Source organism: Ascaphus truei, chromosome 12, assembly GCF_040206685.1.
Source record: "Ascaphus truei isolate aAscTru1 chromosome 12, aAscTru1.hap1, whole genome shotgun sequence".
Lineage (NCBI taxonomy): Eukaryota > Metazoa > Chordata > Amphibia > Anura > Ascaphidae > Ascaphus > Ascaphus truei.
The window spans coordinates 12,247,922-12,271,290 of record NC_134494.1 but is presented as its reverse complement, the minus strand read 5'-3'; the positions used below and the strand labels follow the sequence as shown (position 1 = coordinate 12,271,290).

The 23,369-nt window shown below is 42.0% G+C and overlaps 1 protein-coding gene across 2 annotated transcripts in view; it reads left to right on the top strand.

Moving 5' to 3' along the window:
- LRP5 (LDL receptor related protein 5) overlaps positions 1-23,369 on the top strand; it is a 262,237-nt gene that overhangs the window by 175,098 nt on the left and 63,770 nt on the right. For both annotated transcript variants that reach the window (XM_075566739.1, XM_075566741.1), the window contains exon 12: positions 12,849-13,172. In XM_075566739.1, the coding sequence (XP_075422854.1) occupies positions 12,849-13,172 (324 nt within the window). The remainder of the gene's footprint in view (positions 1-12,848; positions 13,173-23,369) is intronic.

Below are 23,369 nucleotides of genomic sequence, written 5' to 3'. Positions count from 1 at the left end.
ACACACTGCACACTGCACACACACACTGCACACTGCACACAAACTGCTCATTGCACACACTGACACACTGCACACACACTGCACACACTGACACACACTGACACACACTGCACACTGCACACACTGCACACACTGACACACTGCTCATTGCTCACACTGCACACACACTGCTCACACTGACACACACTGACACACTGCTCATTGCTCACACTGCACACACACTGCTCACACTGACACACACTGCTCACACTGACACACACTGCACACACTGACACACTGCTCATTGCTCACACTGCACACACACTGCTCACACTGACACACACTGCACACTGCACACACACTGCTCATTGCTCACACTGCACACACACTGCTCACACTGACACACACTGCACACACACTGCTCATTGCTCACACTGCACACACTGCACACTGCACACACACTGCTCACACTGACACACACTACACACTACACACACACACACACACACTACACATATACATAAATCAGCCTTACCTTGGGGATGATTGGTGAGGCATGTGGCTGCAGGGGGGGGGGGGGCGTGCCTGTGGGGGTGGTGCTGAGGTGGAGGGGGATGATGGCTGCGGGGGCTGGTGGAATGGCCCGGTGCAGCGCGGGGGGGTATGGGGGGGGGGGGCAGGACGACCCTGCGCTACGGCAGGGCCAGGGGGCCCTGTATTGCGGCGCGAGGGCCCTGTGCTGCGGCGGGGGGGAGCCGGACCGGAGGGGAATCCCCCCTCCCATCTCCTGTCACGCGGTGACAGGGGAAGCGGAAGCCGGAGGGGCATCCCCCCTCCCATCTCCTGTCCCGCGGTGACAGGAGAAGCCGAAGCCGGAGGGGCATCCCCCCTCCCATCTCCTGTCACGCGGTGACAGGGGAAGCTGAAGCCGAAGCCGGAGGGGCATCCCCCCTCCCATCTCCTGTCCCGCGGTGACAGGGGAAGCTGAAGCCGGAGGGGAATCCCCCCTCCCATCTCCTGTCACGCGGTGACAGGGGGAAGCCGGGACCGCGGGGTAAATATGCACTGATGCGGCGGCCATTTTTTTTTTTTAAATTAGCGCGACCCCGTTAGTAACGCGGTGGTCTCGGGGTGGACCCCGAGGACCGCGTTATAACGGGGTTTAGCTGTAGTTATCATATACCCTCTTTTCTAATGTAAACCAATCTAATTTAGCTAGCCTCCCCTCATAAATCACATTATCGATACCCTTTATTAATTTGGTGGCTCTTCTCTGCACTCGTTCCATAATGTCTTTTTTTAAAGAGTGGTGCCCAAAACTGTACTCCATATTTAAGGTGTGGTCTTACTAATAACATAGAACGTACTTGCGTAGGCAAGAGAAAGGACCCCTTTGGAACAAGCACCCGTAAAGTGATGAAGGGAAATAAATAAACCTTTAATTAATTGTGGGGTAACAGGAAACACAAAACACTTAAAACCGAATTAAATAGCTAACTCCCAGTCCTGTAAACTAGGCTGGTTGCCGTATGGGTCTAGGGAACCCTAAGTGACTGGCATATGCAGGATGGATGTTTAGCTTATGCCTCAGTGAGGTATAGAAATGTAGATGAATATAGTCCTATCAGAGATGTACCGGACAGGACACATAAGGTATACCTACAATGAATGGATGGTGACTCAAGGGGAGTACTCGTAGAACCATTAGTGAGTGATAGGTGTACAGTGTCACGACACTCACATGCTAGATATGTATAGAGATAAATACATCCAATAGGGTACTCCAATCGTCAAGAGTCAACAATGTATATAAAAATTAATGTATAAGGGTCCCTAAAGACGACGCGAGAAAATTTAAAGTTAAGTTAAAAGGCTACTATGTAGCTGGGGAAAAGCTGGAAGCCAAATGCATAATATGTGCAAAAGTCTTCCTCAAGGCACATTCACAATCTCTGTCAAATATATAGTGCCTCAGCCTATTCGGAAGTGCTCACACAGATAGATATTGAATGATGAGCCACTCCCCACGAACTTCCGTGGAAACGGCACAATATGGTTAAGTAAAGATGTGTAAGCAAATTACATTTCCAAGTATAACAGCATTTATTACTGAACCCACAGTGTGATGTTACATGGAGTGAGTCGGTACTGAGGTCTTGACCTAGTTCCAAGACCGACTTAGTATAGATCAGATGAGCTCTATACAGCTCCCACCCGGTGTGGTGTATTAATGAACACCACCGAAAGTATAGTTAGCCGGGTGAGGAGGCAGATAATGTTAAATAGCACTCTTAGTGAAGTGTGGTGAGTCTATGCTAAGGTCTGCTGTATACCTCACTAGGTTATCAATCAATAAATAAATAGAGCCTCTGTGAGTATGACCTAATTCAATGACCCACTTAGTGTAGGTCAGATATACTGTATGAAGCTCCCACCCGGTGTGGTGTATTCATGAACACCACCGAGCATTTAGTTAACCGGGTAGGGAGGGAAATAGTAATAAATAGCGTTGTTAATACAGTGTCAAGTGGGTGGTTGCGTCTGTGAGCCTAATTGTAATGGTATCAATTGCTCAATTCCCCCTATGCGTGTTAGTGATGTGCGGTTTTAGGTTAGGGTCTGCTAATTATTGTACATACATGGTTCCACGGTACGTAATACCAGTTTGGCTGAGACCCAACCCCATAGCACACAGTGTCTATTTATAGTAACACATAGATAGAAGACATCCACCCGGCGTGGTGTATTAATGAACATCACCGAACATTAGCTAGCCGGGTGGGGGGAGTCTCATTAGAGAGTGACAGGACGCCTCGATACAGCTCACCCTTGCAGCGTTTGCCTCGGAGCTGCGCTCGACACCGCACTGTCACGTGCTGACGTCACGGAAGTGCGTCCTCCACCGACGGCCGTTTCGTGTCGCTCTGACGCTTTCTCAAGGTGGCCCCGCCTCTACGGTAGCCGATGGATTAAATAGGCACACGTTGTCTTGGCAACGGTGGCGCTAAGGTAAGTGTAAACCAATAAAGCATGTGTTATGTGTCTCTTTATTGTAGAAAGTAATGGCTGGTTCCTTTAAAATGACCTGAATGGTTAAACGGGAGTGGAGGTGGATAGAGAGTATAACATAGTGTGCAAGAAAGCAATATTAACTTTAAATTATAAAGTCTGTACTGGGGGGGCATAATGATAATCCAAAAAAATATATATATATAGTTAGTAGATCTAAAAATATATAGTGGTAGGAGGGGGTAGAGATCACCCTCCGATGTTGGGGAGCAGGGTATGGGGTGTACGGGGAGTGAACGTGAAGTAACATGTCGTGGCGTTATGTACCAATGTGTGACCTAAGAGGGCAAGTAAGGCATTAGAGCCCAGATGTTTGCTCGGAGGTTACTGTTACCCCACCTCCCAAGTGGAACCAGTTCCTTGGGGTCATAGCACGATGTCTGGCTTAATGTCAGTTTGGTTCAGCCAATAAATGGGGCAAACATGAATCCCTCATTCAGGCCCTGTGGATACAAAGTTCCTAGTGTATAAATCCACTTCGCCTCTTTTTTCAAAAGTTCACGATCCCAGTCCCCCCTTCTAATTGATTCTGGAAGTTGGTATATGCCTTTAAAGCGTAAATTCGAGATGTCACCCCCATGTGCAGTGTTGACGTGTTTGGCCAGTGGGGTGTCAATGTTGTTCCGTATGGTCCCTATGTGTTCGAGGACCCTCCTTCGTAATTGTCTGCTTGTTTTCCCCACATATTTCTTGCCACATGTGCACACCGCTTGGTAGATTACCCCAGTGGTTCTACAGTTTACGAAGTGTCGTATTTGGAACGTCTTGCTATCATCCCAGTTCCCAAAAGTTTTTGTAACCTGAGCATATTGGCATGCACGGCACCCCTTGCATTTATAATTACCCGGGGATCTTTTGTCAAGCCAGGTACCCGAGGAGATTATGTCAAGATGGCTATGGACCAAAAGGTCCCTGATGTTGGTCGATCTCCTACTGACCATTGTTGGTCTAGGTTTCAAGACCCCTTGTAGGTCCGTGTCCTCCAAGAGAACATGCCAATGTTTGTTGACAATGTTGGCGATGGTTTGCCATTGTCTGTTATATGTGCCAATGAGGCGAATGGTTTTCTGCTCATATGGTTTTGATTTAGGATTTAGCAAAGATGCCCGATGTGTATGCTTTGCTCTATTGTAGGCCTTCCTAACGCTGTTTTTACTGTAACCTCTAGCGAGGAAGCGCTGGCGCATGGAATGTGCTTGTGTTTCGAATGCCTCATCACTAGAGCAATTTCTCTTGACTCTTAAATATTGGCCCGTTGGAATGCCCATTAAGAGATTCTGAGGATGGTGACTATCGGCATGTAGTAAACTGTTTGTAGCAGTTGATTTGCGGTGGATTGTAGTCTCTATTCTACCATTACTAGCACGCGTAATTTTAAGATCAAGGAAGACTATGCTGTCCGGTCCGATATCATAAGTAAGTCGTAGGTTGAGGGAGTTACAGTTAAGTTTGTTGATGAATTCAACAAACATGGTGCGAGGTCCGCCCCAGAGAATGATAATATCATCGATATATCTTGCCCATAGGGTGATATGGTTAGTATATATCTCATTCTCCTCTGTGAACACTACTTCTGCCTCCCACCACCCCAGGTACAGGTTCGCATATGAGGGGGCACATGTTGTCCCCATTGCGGTCCCCTGCACCTGGTGGTAGAGTTTGTTATTAAACAGAAAGTAGTTTTTGGTCAATACAAATCGTAGCAGTAATTCAATGAATTTGTTATGCTTCGTGTACAATAGGCCCCTAGTTTTAAGAAAGTACAGTGTAGCTTGTATGCCGTTCTCGTGTATTATGCTTGTGTATAGCGACTCAACGTCCATAGTGATGTGGCTGCTACGAGATCCTCCCAAAGGATCCCACTATTCAATACAATCAGGAACTGTTTACCATCCTTAATATAGGTTTATATTTAAATATAAATATAGGTTTATTTAATATAGGTTTAACAGTCGCTGTTGTGGCTGGCGGTTTTACTACCCACCACCAGTACACACTCAAGTGTACCGTTCCTGCTTATTTCCGATCGTTTCTATGCTATCAAAAACGGACAGGCATCCTAAGGACATCTATTGAAGGCCCCGGTTCCTGCGCATGCGCGCTACACTCCGCACCACGCTACCACACGTGGAGGACAGGGGAGTGAACAGAGACAGCCCCAGCGCGCGGGTCTGATCTCTCAGAACTGAGATTACCCTTCATACTTCCTATGTGATGCCCTACTCCTGTGATAGACACCAGAATCGGGGATTATTAAAGAAATTTTATATGTAAGTTACTAATTTTATTATTTGTTGCTAATACAATATCTATCTCTCATCTTGGTGCGCTTTTGTGTTTTTTCTTGTTTTGCTGCGCACCCCTCGTTTATATAATATCCCTACAAACATTTTCTTTATACTTTTACCTCTACTGCTAATTTCTATCCACAAAGTCTCTACATTTTCATCATTCCCTTCATAAACATCTCCCCTTATAATAGGTTTTAGATCCGGTATAACATATAAACATACTCCACCTAGTCTTCTATTTGCTCGATCCTTCCGAAAAAAGGAATGACCCTCTAAATTAACTGCCCTGTCTTGAGTTTCATCCCACCATGTTTCAGTAATGCCTATGATATCATACTGCTCCCTTGTAGCTATTCATTCAAGCTCCCCCATTTTATCTGTCAGGCTTCTTACATTAGCAAGCATGCATTTAAGTTTTTTTCCATTCTTTACTATCATTTTCTCTTCTCCTGCCTTTCTACCCGAATTGGATTTAGTCTTTAGAAGTTTTCTAGTATTATCTGTATTTACTATGGGTGTCTCCCTGCTTGCCAAACTCCCACTCCCCTCCCCCCCATTCTAGCTCCATGACCCCTTGCTATTTCTCAATCCCCATCTATCCTATTTAATTAATCTACAGGCATACCCCGGTTTAAGTACACTCACTTTAAGTACACTCGCGAGTAAGTACATCTCGCTCAATAGGCAAATGGCAGCTCACGCATGCGCCTGTCAGCATGTCCTGAACAGCAATACCGGCTCCCTACCTGTACCGAAGGTCTGCACAAGCGGGGAGACTACAGAGCCTGTTACAGATGCGTTATTTACATCAGTTATGCACGTATATGACGATTGCAGTACAGTACATGCATCGATAAGTGGGAAAAGGTAGTGCTTCACTTTAAGTACATTTTCACTTTACATACATGCTCCGGTCCCATTGCGTACGTTAATGTGGAGTATGCCTGTATTTCTTGTCCCTCACCCCTCCACCATAGTTTAAAATCTCCTCCATGGAAACAGAAAAAATAGGGGGAGCAAAAGGGTTAAAGGGAGACAACCTTCAACAACCGTCAATAACCTTCAAGAATGGACGTGGAGTAAATAATAATAATGATTAAATACTCACACGGCCCTGTGTGAGTAAAAATATATAAGGGTATCTTGCTGCTGAAACGTCTTCTTATCCCAGATCGTTGGTTATATTGGGAATGGAATGGGAATGAAGGGAGAGATATAAAATGGTAATAACCATATGATACTTACACGGCCATGTGTAAGCCCAATCCTAGAAAGGTTTCTGTGGGGTGCCTCTGGTATACCCGTCCAATGTTGTTCCAGGGGTACAGCTCCCACATCTGCTGGCAGGCAGGACGTTGGATGGGGGTTCCTCTTTACTATCCTCACGTTTTTCTTCTTCCCTCCCCGGTTCAGCCAGCGGGAGGGGTGATGGGGTAAGGTAACAGCCAAGGGTCAGTGATAGTTTAAAAAGAGAATAGATTTATTTAAACGTTAAAAATACAAAAGGTATCACTCACATGAAAAATAACAAATCCCCGTTGTGCTCCCGTTGCTGTCTCGGCAAGCCGCCTCTCAGCTGCACTGTCTTCCGCGTCCGGAGTCAGAAGAGATGGGAACTTCTGGCGCGGCTGTGACTGCAACTTGCTTCCACTAACTACGGAAGCCTCAAATGTCCAAAATGGTGTGACGAATTAGAGCAACGCGTTTTGCGTATACAACGGCTTCCTCAGGCTCAAAATCTCCTCCAGCCTTTTTTCACACCTTCCCCCCTTGCACAGTAGATCTTTAAATATATTTGTTAATAGTCATATTATAATGATAGTCAGTCAATAATAGTCAGATTATAGTCAATAATCATCACCTCTTTTCTAATGTAAACAACCCTAATTTTGGACAAAAACATATAAAACTTGGCACCCGCCAGAATTATTAGGAGCCAGAAATTTGTTCAGTGGATAGTGAGTGAATGTTGGGGGGGGGGGGGGGAAGGAGATGGTGTGCATTGAAAGGATTTGTTCGAGGAGGGTTTTGGTAGGGGGTATTTGTTGATTGAGCAGAGGGATGGATGAGGATGATTAGGACATTTGTTGGGCAGGGGAGAGGAAGTTTCTCATGGGTAAGACATGGACATACAGTGATGGAGCGACACAAGGGGTTAAGAGTAGTCACATGCTGGGCAATGGGTTAAGAGAGGCAGTCCAATTGTGGGGATGGGGTTGAAGCAGCCAGAGGCTGGGGAAGGGGTTCAAATGTAGTCCCATGCTGGGGAAGGGGTTCAAATGTAGTCCCATGCTGGGGAAGGGATTAAGAGAGGCAGTCCCAGGGTGGGCAAGAGGTTGAGGCAGTCCAATGGTTGTGAAGGGGTTAAGATGTACTCTCACAGTAGTGAAGAGGTTAAGAGGCAGGCACTGGATAAGGAAGGAGGTGAGAGGCGGTCTACGGTTGGGACTCTCTTCCTGTCGCTTTGATACAGACAGAAGCGCGGCCAGAGGAGGGTGTTTGACAGCTCTATGAGAGACACACTCCTCCCCTCCCTGCCACAGGGCAGCTGGCATATACAACAAAGCTTTAAGGCGCCAGAGGTAGCATTTTAGGCGATGATATGTATATGTGTTCCAGCAGGAGCCCTTGACGATCTACTGCTGGATGAAGGCTTCCCCAATGATCTTACTAATACTGCGGTTGCAAGCCTCGTTCTTCACGTTGCTCCAGTACATTTTCTAATTTCATTGCTTTTGGTCATCGTCTTGGTCTTTTTATATCCATTGCAATTCAGTCGAGTACGATCTTTGTCCAATGATTGTAATTTCTTCTTGTGATATGTCCTTTTCACTGCCATTTTAATTTGTTCACCCTTGTGATGATGTCTCATACTTTTGTTTGGTTTCAAACCCATTCCGTCTTTTTCTTGTCTCTTCGGGTAATACCCAGCTCTCTCCATGCTAATTTTAAGCTTCTGAATTATTTTCACATTTAGGGTCCAAGTTTCACATCTATAGGTGAGCACAGGCAAAATACAGTGGTTGAAAACTTTCCTCTTAAGGCACATTGGAAGGTTCCCTTGAAATATTGTTTTGTTTCTTCCAAATGCTCTCCATCCCATTCTCGATCTGCTGTGGATTTCATTCAAGAGGATTCCATCCGTTGTTACTTGCCGGCCAAGGTTGGCATAGCCTGTGACTTCTAGTTCTATTCCATTTATTTAGATCTTTGCAGAGTTGACACATTCGTTGAACATCACTTGAGTCTTTTTGAGGTTCATTTAGAGGCCTTGCTTGCTTCGGCGAGTTCTCCGATTGGTTGCTGGAGATATTTTGAATCTATGGCAAAATAACAATGTCATCTGCAAATCGGACGTGACCCGAGTATTTACCTTTTTGATTTGTATGTCTTTCTTCTCCCAATTCAATATCTCGAACAATTTTTCAAGTATTGCTGTGAAAAGCTTTGGTGACATGGTGTCTCCCTGTCACACTCCCTTGCTAAACTTTATCTTGCTTGTATCGCCATGTAATCCAAGGGTTGATGTGATATTTTAGTAAATTTTCATTCTAATATCAATGTACCCTTCTTCAACACTTTCTGTTCTTAATGCATTTAGAACCGCTGAAGTGTAGACAGAATCAAATGTTTTTCGTAATTTACGAATCCTAAACGGAGTGGTAGATCATATTCATTACCTCGGGAAATCACTTCTTGTAGAACTTGGATGTTAATAATAATAATAATAATAATAATAGCATGTTCTTGTATAGCGCTGCTAGTTGTACGCAGCGCTTTACAGAGACATTTTGCAGGCTGAGGTCCCTGCCCCGTGGAGCTTACAATCTATTTTTTGGCGCCTGAGGCACAGGGAGATAAAGTGACTTGCCCAAGGTCACAAGGAGCCGACACCAGGAATTGAAGCTCACCTGCTTCAAACTCAGTGCCAGTCAGTGTCTTTACTCACTGAGCCACTCCTTCTCCATGAGATGTTGTCCATTGTGTTATACTGTATCCACTGGATATCCCCATTGTTCTCTAGGCTGGGCAAAGTCCAGGGTTTGTTGCAGCCATTAGTGAGTATCTTCATAAAAATATTGTCAGAGATTGGAAGTAGACTGATTGGCCTGTAGTTCTTGAGGTCTTCTTTGCCTCCTTTCTTTGTGATGAAGATAACTGTTTGTCCATTGTTCTTGTATTTTTCTGTTCTTCAAGCAGCATGTAAAGAGTTTTGCAATGATTTTCATTACCTCTTGCCCAGCTTCTTTTAAGATTTCATCTTTCCTAGGACCCTTCCCATTCTTCATGGATCTTATTGCTTTAGATACTTCTGGAAGGACGCATGCTGCATGATTGATGGATTCCTCTTCCTCTGCTTAATGATGTACTGTGTTTTTGTACAATTCCATGTAGAAGTCCTCAACTCTCTTTATGATAAATTCAGTCTTTTATGATTCATCCATATATATGTATACATATACACACATTTCTTGTGTGTACAGGCATACCCTAGTTTAAGGACACTCACTTTAAGTACACTCACGAGTAAGGACATAATCGCCCAATAGGCAAACGGCATCTCTCGCATGCGCCTGTCAGCACGTCCTGAACAGCAATACCAGCTCCCTACCTGTACCGAAGCTGTGCGCAAGCAGGGAGACTATAGAGCCTGTTACACATGTGTTATTTACATCAGTTATGCACGTATAGGAAGATTGCAGTACAGTACATGCATCGATAAGTGGGAAAAGGTAGTGCTTCACTTTAAGTACATTTTCGCTTTACATACATGCTCTGGTCCCATTGTGTACGTTAATGCGGGGTATGCCTGTATTTGTTTGCGTGTATCTATCCATGTATGTGAGTTTATCAACAGTTTATATAAAATCTAAGTGGTACTACCCCTTTTAATAAATTGGTTCCTAATCATTAGTATTTACCCGTACAACTGCCAAAAGTATGAAAAACCTACTTTAAAATTCCACTTAATATATATTTTTTTTAATCAGGAAAACAGCTGTTGTCTGGTAGAGTTTTATAATCCCAGCTTTCAATGGCTGCCTGAGAATATTATGACCATGCATCTTATATTCATTCTTTAAAAATAGCTGCATTTGTAAACCTTTAGCTGCCAAAGGGGCCTGCCATGCTTTGCAAAGCAAGTAGTGAAAGGGTTAACCAAAATGCGGGAAGGCATAGAGCACAGTTTTGGAATAAAAATCTTTCTCTCCTTCCCCAAAATTAGGGAGAGACAAAAAGTACATTTGTTTTTGTGAAAACGTCCAAGAGATTAATTATTTCTTCTTTGTTCTCATTTATTTCCTCTGTAAAAACATCAACAATTTTAAAGTTGCAATCCTAAAACCAAAGGTGTTGTTGTTTTGTTCTGTCCTGTTGTGGTGTGGGTATGTGTGTGTATTTGCGTGTATTTGCTCTATCCTGTTGGTTTGTGTGTATGTATTTGTTCTGTTGATGTGTGTGTGTGTTTGTTCTGTCCTTTTGAGGTGCATGTGTTCTGTGACTCTGCCCCCTGTGACTCTGACTCCTGTGAATTTCTACCTCCTCTGACTCCTGTGACTCTGCCCCCTCTTACACACTGCCAGTCTGTCTAATGTGACTCTCTGTCCTGTGTTTTCTATCACCCTGGCCTTTTGGAGGCGTGCCTCAGAAACTGAGCAATCTGATTAGGGGTGCCCTAAGAGAAAACCGGTTGAATGCCACAGGAATAGACAGTGCTTGCAATGCAATTGGAAGCTATTCGTGTGATGTGTTCAGCTCAAAGTTGATTTAGGCGAAATTGCAGTTTTAACTTGGCAAAGAAAAAGTAAATGTTTAGAAAATACTGGTACTTGTATCTGCTCTAGAATTTCAGCTGTGGGGGGGCTATTTGTAAAACTTTTATATCAGATTGCTAATATTTAATCTGTACCATTTCCCCCTTATGCTTTTATTACGTCTTTGTTTATGTTGGCAACTCATGACATTGGTTTCATGAATAATAGGTAAACCCTCTACTTTACGTGGGAGAACAAAGGAGAAACTCACGCTCATCTGCATATTGTAACGTACGTGCTCACCACAAACCTGGACCGGACCGCAGGGCTGAGGTGGGGATAGATATACACCGACCTTAGACCACGAAGCCGGATCCGGGTTGCGACTTCCGTGGTCAAACACAGATGCAGGCCTCTGCAGGAGGGATATGCAGGAGTATCCGCGTCGGAGTTTGCCAGTAACTAGGAGCAATGGCAAGAAGGCCAAGGCAGGCCAAACAGAGGGTGCTGTGGCAAGCACAGTTACTAAAAAGTCTATGTTCAGCAACTTCCTGGTGGGCGGGACAGGAGTTAAATAGAACAAGCAGCCAATGAGGCAGAGCTGCATAGGAGGCAGCAAGAAGCAGGCTGCAGTCTAATTGCAGAAGCAGGTAATGCTGATTGCACAAACAAGGGGGGAGTTGTCTAGAAGCTGCAAAGCTCTGTAAGGAAAAGGTTTCAGCAAAACCCAGGAGCGGATTCCTTACACATATATTCTGCAGGTGCCCAAAAATGCATAATTCACCCTGTTGACTAATCCACATTAACTTTTACACTGTCCTAATTACATAGCTGCTACATCATGGTCTCTGCAACACCAGTGACCCTATTGATGTACCAGGTATGCCGCGGTAAAATAATTGGTTTCTAGCAGCCGATTTGGTCGGCACGATCTCAATGGATTTGGATTCCCCACCACTTCCGTTTGTCAACCGGGGGGAGGTGGCAGTCATGCTGAGGCAAACATATGACCCCAAATGCCTGATGTTCAGTGCCAGTTTGGTGAAAAGGTTGTTCCAGACAAGGATTCTGGGTAGTGACCTGCATATGAGCACAGCTTTGACTGCGGCATTACAGTACGTAGTTTGTATATCTAAGCCTGGCACCCACTTAAAGACAGTTGTTACATCCATTGGACCTCATCAGCTTAGACTTGGTTACTGAGAGAGTGGAGCTTTCATCTCAAGAATGATTACATCTGTTTAACAAGTTAATTTAGCATTAATTTAACATTAATTAGGTGTTTTCAAAATTAAAGGTGCAGTTCACTCTGCATGATTTTTTCTTTTCTGAAATGATTTCTTCACCATGCTGTACAATATGGTGTTTTTTTTTTTAATTTTTAGATTTTTTTTTTACCTCTATTTATTTTTAAAACGATTATTTTTTTTTTATGCCTAAATCTTAGCCAAATTCCTTAATAAAATTGACTGGTAAATCAGTCACCGTGACATTCGTAGGGCCTTTTCAGATGAGAGGGCTTCACCATAAGGGCCCTTTGCAGTCTGCATGGAAAACTGCTGTTGCTAGCTTGGGATGGAGCGAGTGAGAATGAACAGAAGAAGTTACAATGCTGCTGGAGGTTCCCTCCACAGTAGGTCATTTTGGAGGGCCTGCACTACAAAAATTTTAACCTATTTCAAAAACATTTTAGAAATGAAAACCGTGTTATACACTGTGCAAGTAACATTTCCCAACTCTTATGTCATCACAGGCCACGAAAGGGAGATCTTTGCAGATGACCTACCTCATCCCTTCGGACTGACCCAGTACAGCGACTTCATCTACTGGACGGACTGGAACCTCCACAGCATCGAAAGAGCAGACAAGGTGCATGGCAAAAACCGCACCCTGATCCAGGGTCAGCTGGACTTTGTGATGGACATCTTGGTCTTCCACTCCTCGCGGCAGGACGGCCTGAATGACTGCATGCAGAACAACGGTCACTGTGCTCAGCTGTGTCTGGCGGTGCCAAATGGATGCAGATGTAGCTGTTCCTCTCATTACACTTTGGACTCCAACAACAGGAACTGCAGTTGTATGTATAAGATTTGCTTTATTTTAATTTTATTTACAGGAGATACAGAACTTTTAGTGTTAAATGTGGGGATCTATTTCATTTGTTCTTATTTAAATATGTTTTTATCTGATGTATATATGTACGTGTACATCACCCAAAACAAAGGTTGAACTTCCACAGCATCATAAGCTTCATGGCTGATGTAGGTTGGCTTATGAACTGAAACTTTGGTTTTCCTGTTTTGTAATGGAACAATTGATGTTCTTGGGCTGTCCTTATCTCTCTCAACCTGCGTTCCTATGTGATATACACATATCTTTCTGACATATGCACACTTAACCTTAGGTGAGATATACACTGCATAAGTGCCTTCTATTTCTCGTGTGTGTGTGTGTGTGTGTGTGTGTGTGTGTGTGTGTGTGTGTGTGTGTGTGTGTGTGTGTGTATCAGTATACACTTCACCCTACACTGAAGAGTAGGTGAGTTTTTATGGTGAGTTTTTATGGCTGACAGAAGAAGAGATATGTATAAGTATTAATATTTCACATTAGGGTGTTTGTGCACCCACAGTTTACCTTTATAGTAAGGGAACTTTGTCACTGGCTTTGGCCAGCTTATAGATTCACAAAATCAAAAAATAAGCATTTGCTTCATTTGTTTAACCCCTTCAGGACACTATTGCATACTTCACAAAGTTTAGTCCATAGGACAATAAGAAATGACATATATTCAGTGTTGGTACCTGCTAACCGGAGTCTACTTTGACGAGGTTGGCGGCTTGAATCCTGTTTTGATCAAAAGACGGAACCAAATGACTCCTTTGTCACATAGACTTCGGTTCTAAATGTAAAACGGTCACTAGTATATTTTAGCCCAATTGGGAGAAGTGCAGGAATTTCTCTTTGTTTTCCATAAATGTAAGGCCAATCCTTTTACCAGCTGATATATATATATATATATACATATATATATATATATATATATATATATATATATATATATGCAAATATAGCTGTATGCTCATCTGCATGTCTTAGGCAGGTCTGCAACCCCGCTTTTCCCCATTATCACCCAGCATACAGCACTTCCACTGCAGCAAGGGATTCTGGGAAATGACTTGCAAATGAGCACAGTGTCACTTTTTGCCTCAATAACCATTTTTAACATGGTTCCCTATAGGCTGTGTGCTCATTTGCATGTCATTTCCCAGAATCCCTTGCTGCAGTGGAAGTGCTGTATGCTGGGTGATAATGGGGAAAGGCGGGGTTGCAGACCTGCCTAAGACATGCAGATGAGCATACAGCTATATTTGCATATTTGCTTTCCTGTGGAGGGTTTTTGTCACTTTTTTTTACTCACCATAACTTAACTCAGTACAGTATTATGTTATATATATATATATATATATATATATATATATATATATATATATATATATATATATATATATATATATATATATATATATATATATATATCAAGCACCACAATGTACAAGTACCTATAGCCTGTCAGACAAAGTATCAAGATTACACAATGACTATTACTGCTGGCGGTGCTCAAGGGTTAGATATCAATGAAAAACATTAACACAGATGAAAAGAACCCAGAAAGAGCACTTAGGAATACTGTGGTAGTAATCAAAAGGGAAAATATAATTTATTGTTCTACAAGTATAGTAATTAAAAACAAATACAAAGACAGCTTAAAAACAACAATCTCCTGTAGTATATCCACAGATATGTGATCCTGTCTGGTTAGACAATTTGGAAGCCTATCCCACATGGGACTCTCAGAACTGGTAAGCACACTGAAAATGCAAGACAAGTCACCTTATACTACACCTAAACGAAAGACAAATCAGGAAAACAATGCCTACAATAAACAGTGGTGATGCGAAAATGAATCAAGTGCTCACAGCCCGGGATAGAGGAGAAATGGCAAAACTTCAAAGATACGACACAGCTGAAATAAGCTGTGTGTAAGATACATATTCTGTCGGTGCTTTCACACAGCGCAACGGGGTTCACCTGGGTCAGCCTGGTTACATGACCGGATTCTCTGCAAATTCAGACCATCAGATGTAAGGTAATTGGTGCAGAAGTGGTGTATATAGCAGCCCTGACTATCGTTTCACATGTTGCTTCTTCTGGCGGCTCCGTGAAACAAACAAATTTAAATAGTTTGTAAATAGAGAAAGTCTAATGAGTGTAAGATTAAAAACGTCACATGAGCGAGACCCAATTAGAATAAAGATGGCATCGCATAGGTGTCACATGACCTGAATATACTGTAACAAAGAAACAGGGGGAGCGCACGAAAGGCAACAAAATTACACTTGCATCCCCACAATACAAAACTAGAAACAGTGTTGCATAGAAATTAAACTAATTGACCCATCAGCAAACCGATAGAAACAGTCTGAACATAAGAACAGATACATCTTGAAATGCTTCATACTGCATCTATATAGAAATACAGATCTGGATGCCCCACTAAACAGTTACAGCTGATATTATGTCTAGGATGAATGTTCTAATAGTATTATCAAAGAAGAGACATATCAGTGGTATAAAAAATATAAAAAACTAAACAAGTCTATCTTCAATAAATGAAATAATGAAGTGTTGCTAATATTACCATAAATCGATGTGAAAAATAAACGTGAGATTCTAAACAAAGAGAATATCAAATGGTGTAGTAGAAAACCTAATGGAAATGGGTGTCTTCGAAAATGTAGATGTGTATAGATCTCCCTGTGCAAATAGTGAACTGTATATACGAACGGACTGAAATCATTCATGTGAAAACAATGTTTAGTGTGAATGTGCCTCTTATAACTATATGGTCCGTTCTGTCCTCTATATAAAAGGTGGTCAAAGTAGAAAGACAAAAGCAAAAGAAAAATAGAGGAAAAAATATGTTGTTCCATAATAGACTGTGAAACTGCCTGAAGACACAGATATCCTTATAAATATCTCTACATGTGATACCAAAGGGAGGAGAATAGAGGAGCACCAAATGAGATCATTGTCAGAGGAAACAGGCAAACCGAATCCCATCCTTATTAGAGGAACTTTCAAAAACCCAAAGATATATTGGGGCCGACCGGCTGACGTTTAGAATTTTAACATCACTATCCATTGGCACTTTCTCTGCAGGAGGTTTTTCTCTAGATCACCTCTGATGCAGAGAGAGAGATCCTATCAATAGCAAATGCGGTTAACAGTGACATATCAGAAGGATGGAATTTAAGGAAATATCTGGCCACCAATGTGATTTTCATGAATTCCTTGAGATCTTTGTCTGCGTTTTTATATTGCCTGTTCCAAAACCGCGAAACGCAGTTCCAGAGTGGTCATGCCTATGTCGATTTTGGTTAAACGGGCAGGATAAGTAATAGATAATAATTTTAGATCTACAGGTAAGAAAGTGTTTTTTATGGAACTGCTTATTCCCTATGATATCAGTGAAATCTTTGGTAGGTCTCTTCATTTATAGCGGCAGGCCAAACATTTGGTACATTTATAGAATCCATTGTCATGCCTTACTGACAGAAAGGTCGATGTTATGCCTGGTGTATAATGACTGTGGACCAGTTTATCATTGAGGTTGGGCGCTCGTCTACCGGTAATGCTGACTTTATCGTCTAATACGTCTAATACGGTCCTCAAATCCTCATTTGTCAGTAAAACGTGCCAATGTTTTTGTAAGATTTGTCCTGGGTTCGACCATTGGTCATTGTTTGTCCAATAAATCTGATTACATTCTTAGTCTCTTTTAGTGGATTTGCTTCTATGATCAATGCATGTGTTACTGTAGCCCCTGGCTTTGAATCTCTCTTTGAGTTCCTCTGACCTTGTCACAAAAGCTGATTGGTAGAGCAGTTGCGTGTGAGCCTTAGAAACTCACTGATGGTGAAACCCATTCTTTGTGTAAAGGGATAGAAACTAAGTGGTATGCAATACTGAATTAGTCACTTTGCAGAATATGGCCGAGTCAATACCACTATTCTGGTTGATAATTATGTTTAAATCTAGGAAGCTCACTTGAGTGGCACTATACTCAAAATTGAGCTTGAAGTTAGTCTCGTTGAGGTTGAGGACATCGACGAAAAACACTAGGTCAGTGCCCGTGCAGACCCAAAGGATTGAGACGTCGTCAATGTACCTCAACCACAAGAGGGCACTTTCAGAACCCTGTATTTTGGCCATCTTGGAACACCACCAGTGTCTCCCACCACCCCAGAAAAAGATTTGCTGTTTCTCGCTTCTGTAGGTAAAATCTACTTTTGAACAAAAGAAAATTGTGAGTTAACACAAACTGCAATAAAGCCAAAGTAAGGAATAGCATTATTATTATTATTATTATTATTATTATCAACTCAGCACAAATATTTCCCATGTAAAGAAAGAACCACACGGTTTCAAGACCACTGTTAGGCCTGATACAAGTGTAGAGTAACTTAACAGAACCTGTTGCAATCAACGTACTACAATCTACACTTCTCATTCAATTGTGAGAGAGCATCAGTTTTAATACAAGGGAAGTGTCTCAACCCAGGAGATTAGAAAAAAAGTCTATAAGCGACAGATTGACTCGCACAAACCCTCCTATGTCCGAGACAATTGGGTAGCCTGGAGGATGAGAGAGATTTTTGTGAACTTTTGACAGAATGTAGAATGTGGGAACCCTGTGGTGTTTACAAATAAGACAATCGATCTCACTGTCGGTGTGTAATAGTACCATTATCATATGTTTGATAGAGTATTTGGTCCAGTTGGGATTTGAACCTTAGAGTAGGATCATATGTTATCTCTTCAAAACAGTCCAGATTTCTCAATTGTCTGCCTCTATTTCATTAATGGTTTTAGGGCACAACAGCACATTGCCTCCTTTGTTCGAGGGCTTGATTTCCAAAGATGACAGATGGCTTAGCTGCTGTATTACATGCCTTTCCTAAGAACTAAGATTACCTGCTCTGAATGAACGGCGCATTTGTAGGATCTCTCGACACCATGCCAGCGAATATCTCCACTTGTGAGCACGATTGCAAAGGAGTGCAGAAGGTGCATTTTTGTCGTATATTGGGAAAATGTGTCTGCATGTCCTCAGTTTCATCATTCTGCTCCTCCAACAGTGATATTAAATCATTAAAGGCACCCCGATCTGTAGAACTCAAGTTTGAATCAGAAGCTACAGAATCATCTGAATTGGGAGGATTCTCCTGTATTATGATAGAACTTAAATAAAAGCAGTGTCCAACAGAAAAGATGCAAGCCTTTCACCAAATCAAAGGTATTGACTGGGTTGGTAGGTGAAAATTATAGGACCGCTGTAAAATAAATACTTGGTCTGCTAACAGAGCAACATCTGTAAGATTTATAATAGTAATTTTCCTTGCCTCTTTTGTGATGTGAAGTGGCTCGCCTGTCTGTAGGCCCATTTTCTCTGTCTCTTAGACTTTGCCCATACATGTGTTGTCCTGTGCCTCTTCTTCGGAAAGTTGCGGATCTGTTTAAAATGGGACTAGCGGTGGGTCTGTATCTTTGTTGCTGCCATGGTCTGATGAATCTGCATCTGAGGTTGTAAAAACAGATGAAGTTACTGGAGAGATACTTGATTGCTTTTAACTATGTCTCCCTGGTTTAGTCACACGATACCATTTATAAATGGTCCCCGATCTATGGGCAGTCAGATCTGTAGAGAATTTCTTATTTTTCATTAGAAAGGGATCTTGTTTTAATTTTTCTAGGTATGTTTCAAATTGGGTTAGTACCCTTGTATTAAATACTGAGGTATCCTGTATCAACTCTTCAATTTTTTTTATTAACTCTGATGAGAACGTGTTAAGGACATCTTCCTATTTGGTTTTAAAAGTAATATGCGCAAATTCAAAAGACTGGAAAACCCTAATCCTAAACTCTCTACGTATAAATGTATTCTCTATATATCTTTCTTATATGGTTTTATTCCACCACGCACGCACGCACGCATGCGTCTATAAGAAGCATCTTTAACCATTTTTATGCTGTCGGTACCACTTCTCGTCTGAGTTCATCAACAGTCCTATCCACGGTAAAAATGTCATTAGCATTCGCTAGTTATCGTTTTCGTTTACAAAAATCCATGACAATATGGTGCTGAGCAAAATATCAGAGACTGCAGAATGCAGTAAAACTAATAATGCCGCAAAAGAAAATATATTGCTCTAAAGCAGCGGTGCGCAAACTGGGGGCGCGACCCCCAGGGGGGGCGCGAGACTGCCGAAGGGGGGGGGGGCGCGGGGTTTACAGATATGTGATCCCGTCTGGTTAGAAAATGGTGGAGCCTATCCCACACGGGACTCTGAGAATCGCTAAGCAGTCTCCCACATGGCAGTTACTATAACAGAAAAAGGGAACTAGATATAATGACAGCGCACTGAAAGTGCAAGAAAAGTTACCTGATACTTATACCTAAATGAAGAACATATCAGGAAAACAATGCATGCAATAAATAATGGTGATGTGCAAATGAATCGTGTGCACAGCCCTGGATAGAGGCTAAATGGCAAAACGCCAAAGAGAGACCCAGCTGAAATAAGCTGTGTGTAAAATACTTATTCTGTCTGCGCTTTCACACAACGGGATTCATGTGAGTCAGCCCAGGTACATGATTGGATTCTCCACAGATTCAGACCATCAGATATAAGGTCATTTGTGCAGGAGACGTGTATACAGCCACCCAGATGATTGTTTCACTGGTTACTTCTTCCGGGGGCTCCATGAAACAAACGGTGGCTTACGAAATTTAAATAGTTTGTAAATGGAGGAGAATGTCCAACGAAAGTAAGATTAAAACCTCAAACGAGCATCATGTTACAAAGACTTAATTGGAATAAAGAAGTAATCGCATAGGCGTCACGTGACCTGAATATAATACAGAGACGGGGAGCACATGAAAGGCAACAAAATGACACTATACATAGCGATACAGAGCTAGAAAGAGTGTTACATAGTAATACAACAGAGAGACCTATCAGGCAGAAGTGACTCTTGCTGTAAATGCAGCAAACCGATACAAACATACACGAGTGAGTCTGAACATAAGAACAGATACATCTTGAATTGCTACATACTGCATCTATATAGAAAACAGATCTGGATGCCCCACCAAAGATTTACAGCTGATATTATGTCCAGGCTGAATGTTGTAATTGTATTATCGAAGAGGAGATATCATCAATGGTGTGAAATATATATATATATATATATATATATATATATATATATATATTTTTAACTACACAAAGTCTGTCTTCTATGAATGAAATAATGAAGTGCTTCTAATATTACCATAAATCTATGTGAAAAATAAGTATTAGATTCTAAACAAAGAGAATATCAAATTGTGTTGTAGAAAATCTAATGGAAATGTGTGTCTAAGAAAATTAACATGTGTGTATATCGCCCTGTGCAAATAGTGAGCTGTACTGTATACACTAATGGACTGAAGTCCATCATGTGAAAATAAATATTAAAAGTGATGTGTCTCATAACTAAATGGTCCATTCTATCCGCTATATAAAAGGGAGAGATGGTCGAAAGACAAAAGCAAAAGAGGGAGGAAAATATATGTTGTTCCATAATAGACTGAAAAATAGACTGAAACTGCTTAAGAAGACAAAAAGACACACCTATAAATATCAAGGGATGTGATTCCAATGGAAGGAGAATAATGGAGCACCAAATGAGATCATTTTCAGAGGAATGAAGCAGACCAAATCCAATCCTTATTAGAGGAATGCAGACAAAGATCTCAAAGCATTCAAGAAAATCACTGCGGTGGCCAGACATTTTCTTATATTCAATTGTTCTGATATGTTACTGTTAACTGCATTTGCTATTGATAGGAGGAGGTGATCTAGAGAAAAGCCTCATGCAGAGAGAGTGCCAATAGATAGTGAAGGTACGATTCTACATGCTGGCCTTAAGGAATTTTTGGATTTTTCAATGTTCCTCTAATAAGGATGGGATTTGGTCTGCCTGTTTTTTCTGACAAATGATCTCATTTGGTGCTCCTCTATTCTCCTCCCTTTTGAATCACATCCGTAGGTGGTGTCTATTATAGAACAACATATTTTTTCCTCTTTCTTTTACTATTGTCTTTCTACTTTGAGCACCTTTTTATATAGAGGATAGAACAGACCATTTGGTTATAAGAGGCACATTCATACTAAACATTTATTTTCACATGATTAAGTCCATTAGTGTATACAGCTCACTATTTGCACGCAGGGATCTATACACATCTTCATTTTCCATTAGGTTTTCTACCACACAATTTGTTAGTCTTTTTGTTTAGAACCTAATATATAAATATATACACACTTCATTATTTAATTGGTAGAAGATAGAATTTTTGTTAAGTTTTTATATTTTTCGTACCATTGTTATGTCTCTTCTCACATAATACTATTAGAACATTCACCCTAGACACATCAGGTGTAAATGTTTAGTGGGACATGCAGATCTGTTTGTCTATATAGATGCAGTATACAGCATTTCAAGATGCACCTGTTCTTATGTTCACTCAATTACTTTAATAGTCACTTCTGCCTTGTATATCTTAGTTGTATTACTATGTAACACTCTTTCTAGCTCTATATTCTTATATATTGTGGAGACACGTGTAATTTTGTTGCCTTTCGTGTGCTCCCCCTGTCTCTCTTATATTCCGGTTACGTGACACCTATGTGATGCCTTCTCAATTCCGATTGGATCTTTTGTTACGTTATGGTCGTGAGGTTTTTTATAAAATTGGACCTTCTCAATTTACAAACTCTTTAAATTTCGCAAGCCACCATTTGTTTCACGGAGCTCCCAGAAGAAGCGACCTGCGAAACGATTGGGACAGTTGTGTACACTTCTCCTGCACCAATTACCTTACGTCTAATTGGTCTGAATCTGTGGAGAATCCGGTCATGTAACCGGGCTGACTTGCATGAATCCCATTGCGCTGTGTGAAACCGCAGACAGAATAAGTGTCTTACACAGCTTATTTCAGCTGTGACTCTTATTTGGTATTTTGCCATTTCTCCTCTATACAGGGCTGCACACTTGATTCATTTTCGCATCACCACTGCATGCATTGTTTTCCTGATCTGTCCTGCATTTAGGTGTAGTATCTGCTTTTTCTTGCACTTTCAGTGCGCTGTCATTATGTCTAGTTCCCTTTTTCTGTTATATTAACTGCAATGTGGGATGACTGCTTAGCGGTTCTCAGAGTCCCATGTGGGATAGGCTCCAACATTTTCTATCCAGACCGGATCACATATCTGTGGGTGTACTACAGGAAAGTGTTGTTTTTAAGCGTCCCTTGTATTTGTTTTTTATTACTAGGTTATACTTGTAGAACAATACATTATATTTTCACTTCTGATTACCACCATCATATTCCTGAGTGCTATTTTTGAGTTCTTTTTATTTTTCATTGATATCTAACCCTTGAGCACCACCAGCAGTAATACTCATTGTGTAGTCTTGATACTTGGTCTGACGGTCTATAGGTACTTGTATATTGTGGTGCTTTAGAGCAGGGGTGAGCAAACTTTTTATGCCGAGCCCCCCTTTTCATCCATGAAATTTCTCGGGCCCCCCCTGCATGATGTAATAAAAATCACATGACGTCAGCGCACGTGAGCTGGTTCAGCCATTGAGGGCGAACCAGCTTTGTAACGCCCCCGCCACGCGTCTACAAAAAAAGTATTTATAACACAAATTACATCACTTAAAAATAAATATTATGGTATTTGTCTAATAGCGTCCCCATTTCTGCAGTATTATTAATCTCTCTCTTCCCGCCACATTATAATCTCTCAGGACCTCTCTCCCCTCTGCCAGTCTCTCCCTCCCCCTGTATTTCTCACTCCCCCTCCAGTCCCTCTCTATCCCTCCCCTCAGTGTCTCCCCCCATTGTCTCTCACTCTCTCCCCTCTGCCAGTCTCTTACTCCTCTCCCAGTCTCTCCCTCTCCTTGTATTTCTCACTCCCCCTCCAGTCCCTCTCTATTCCTCCCTTCAGTGTCGCCCCCTCTCTCCCCCCACTCCCCCCACTCTCTCTTTCCCTCCCCCCAGTGTGTGTCTCTTTCTCCCTCCCCCCATTCTCTCACTCTCTCCCCTCTTCCAGTTTCACACTCCTCTTCCAGTCTCTCCCTCTCCCTGTATTTCTCACTC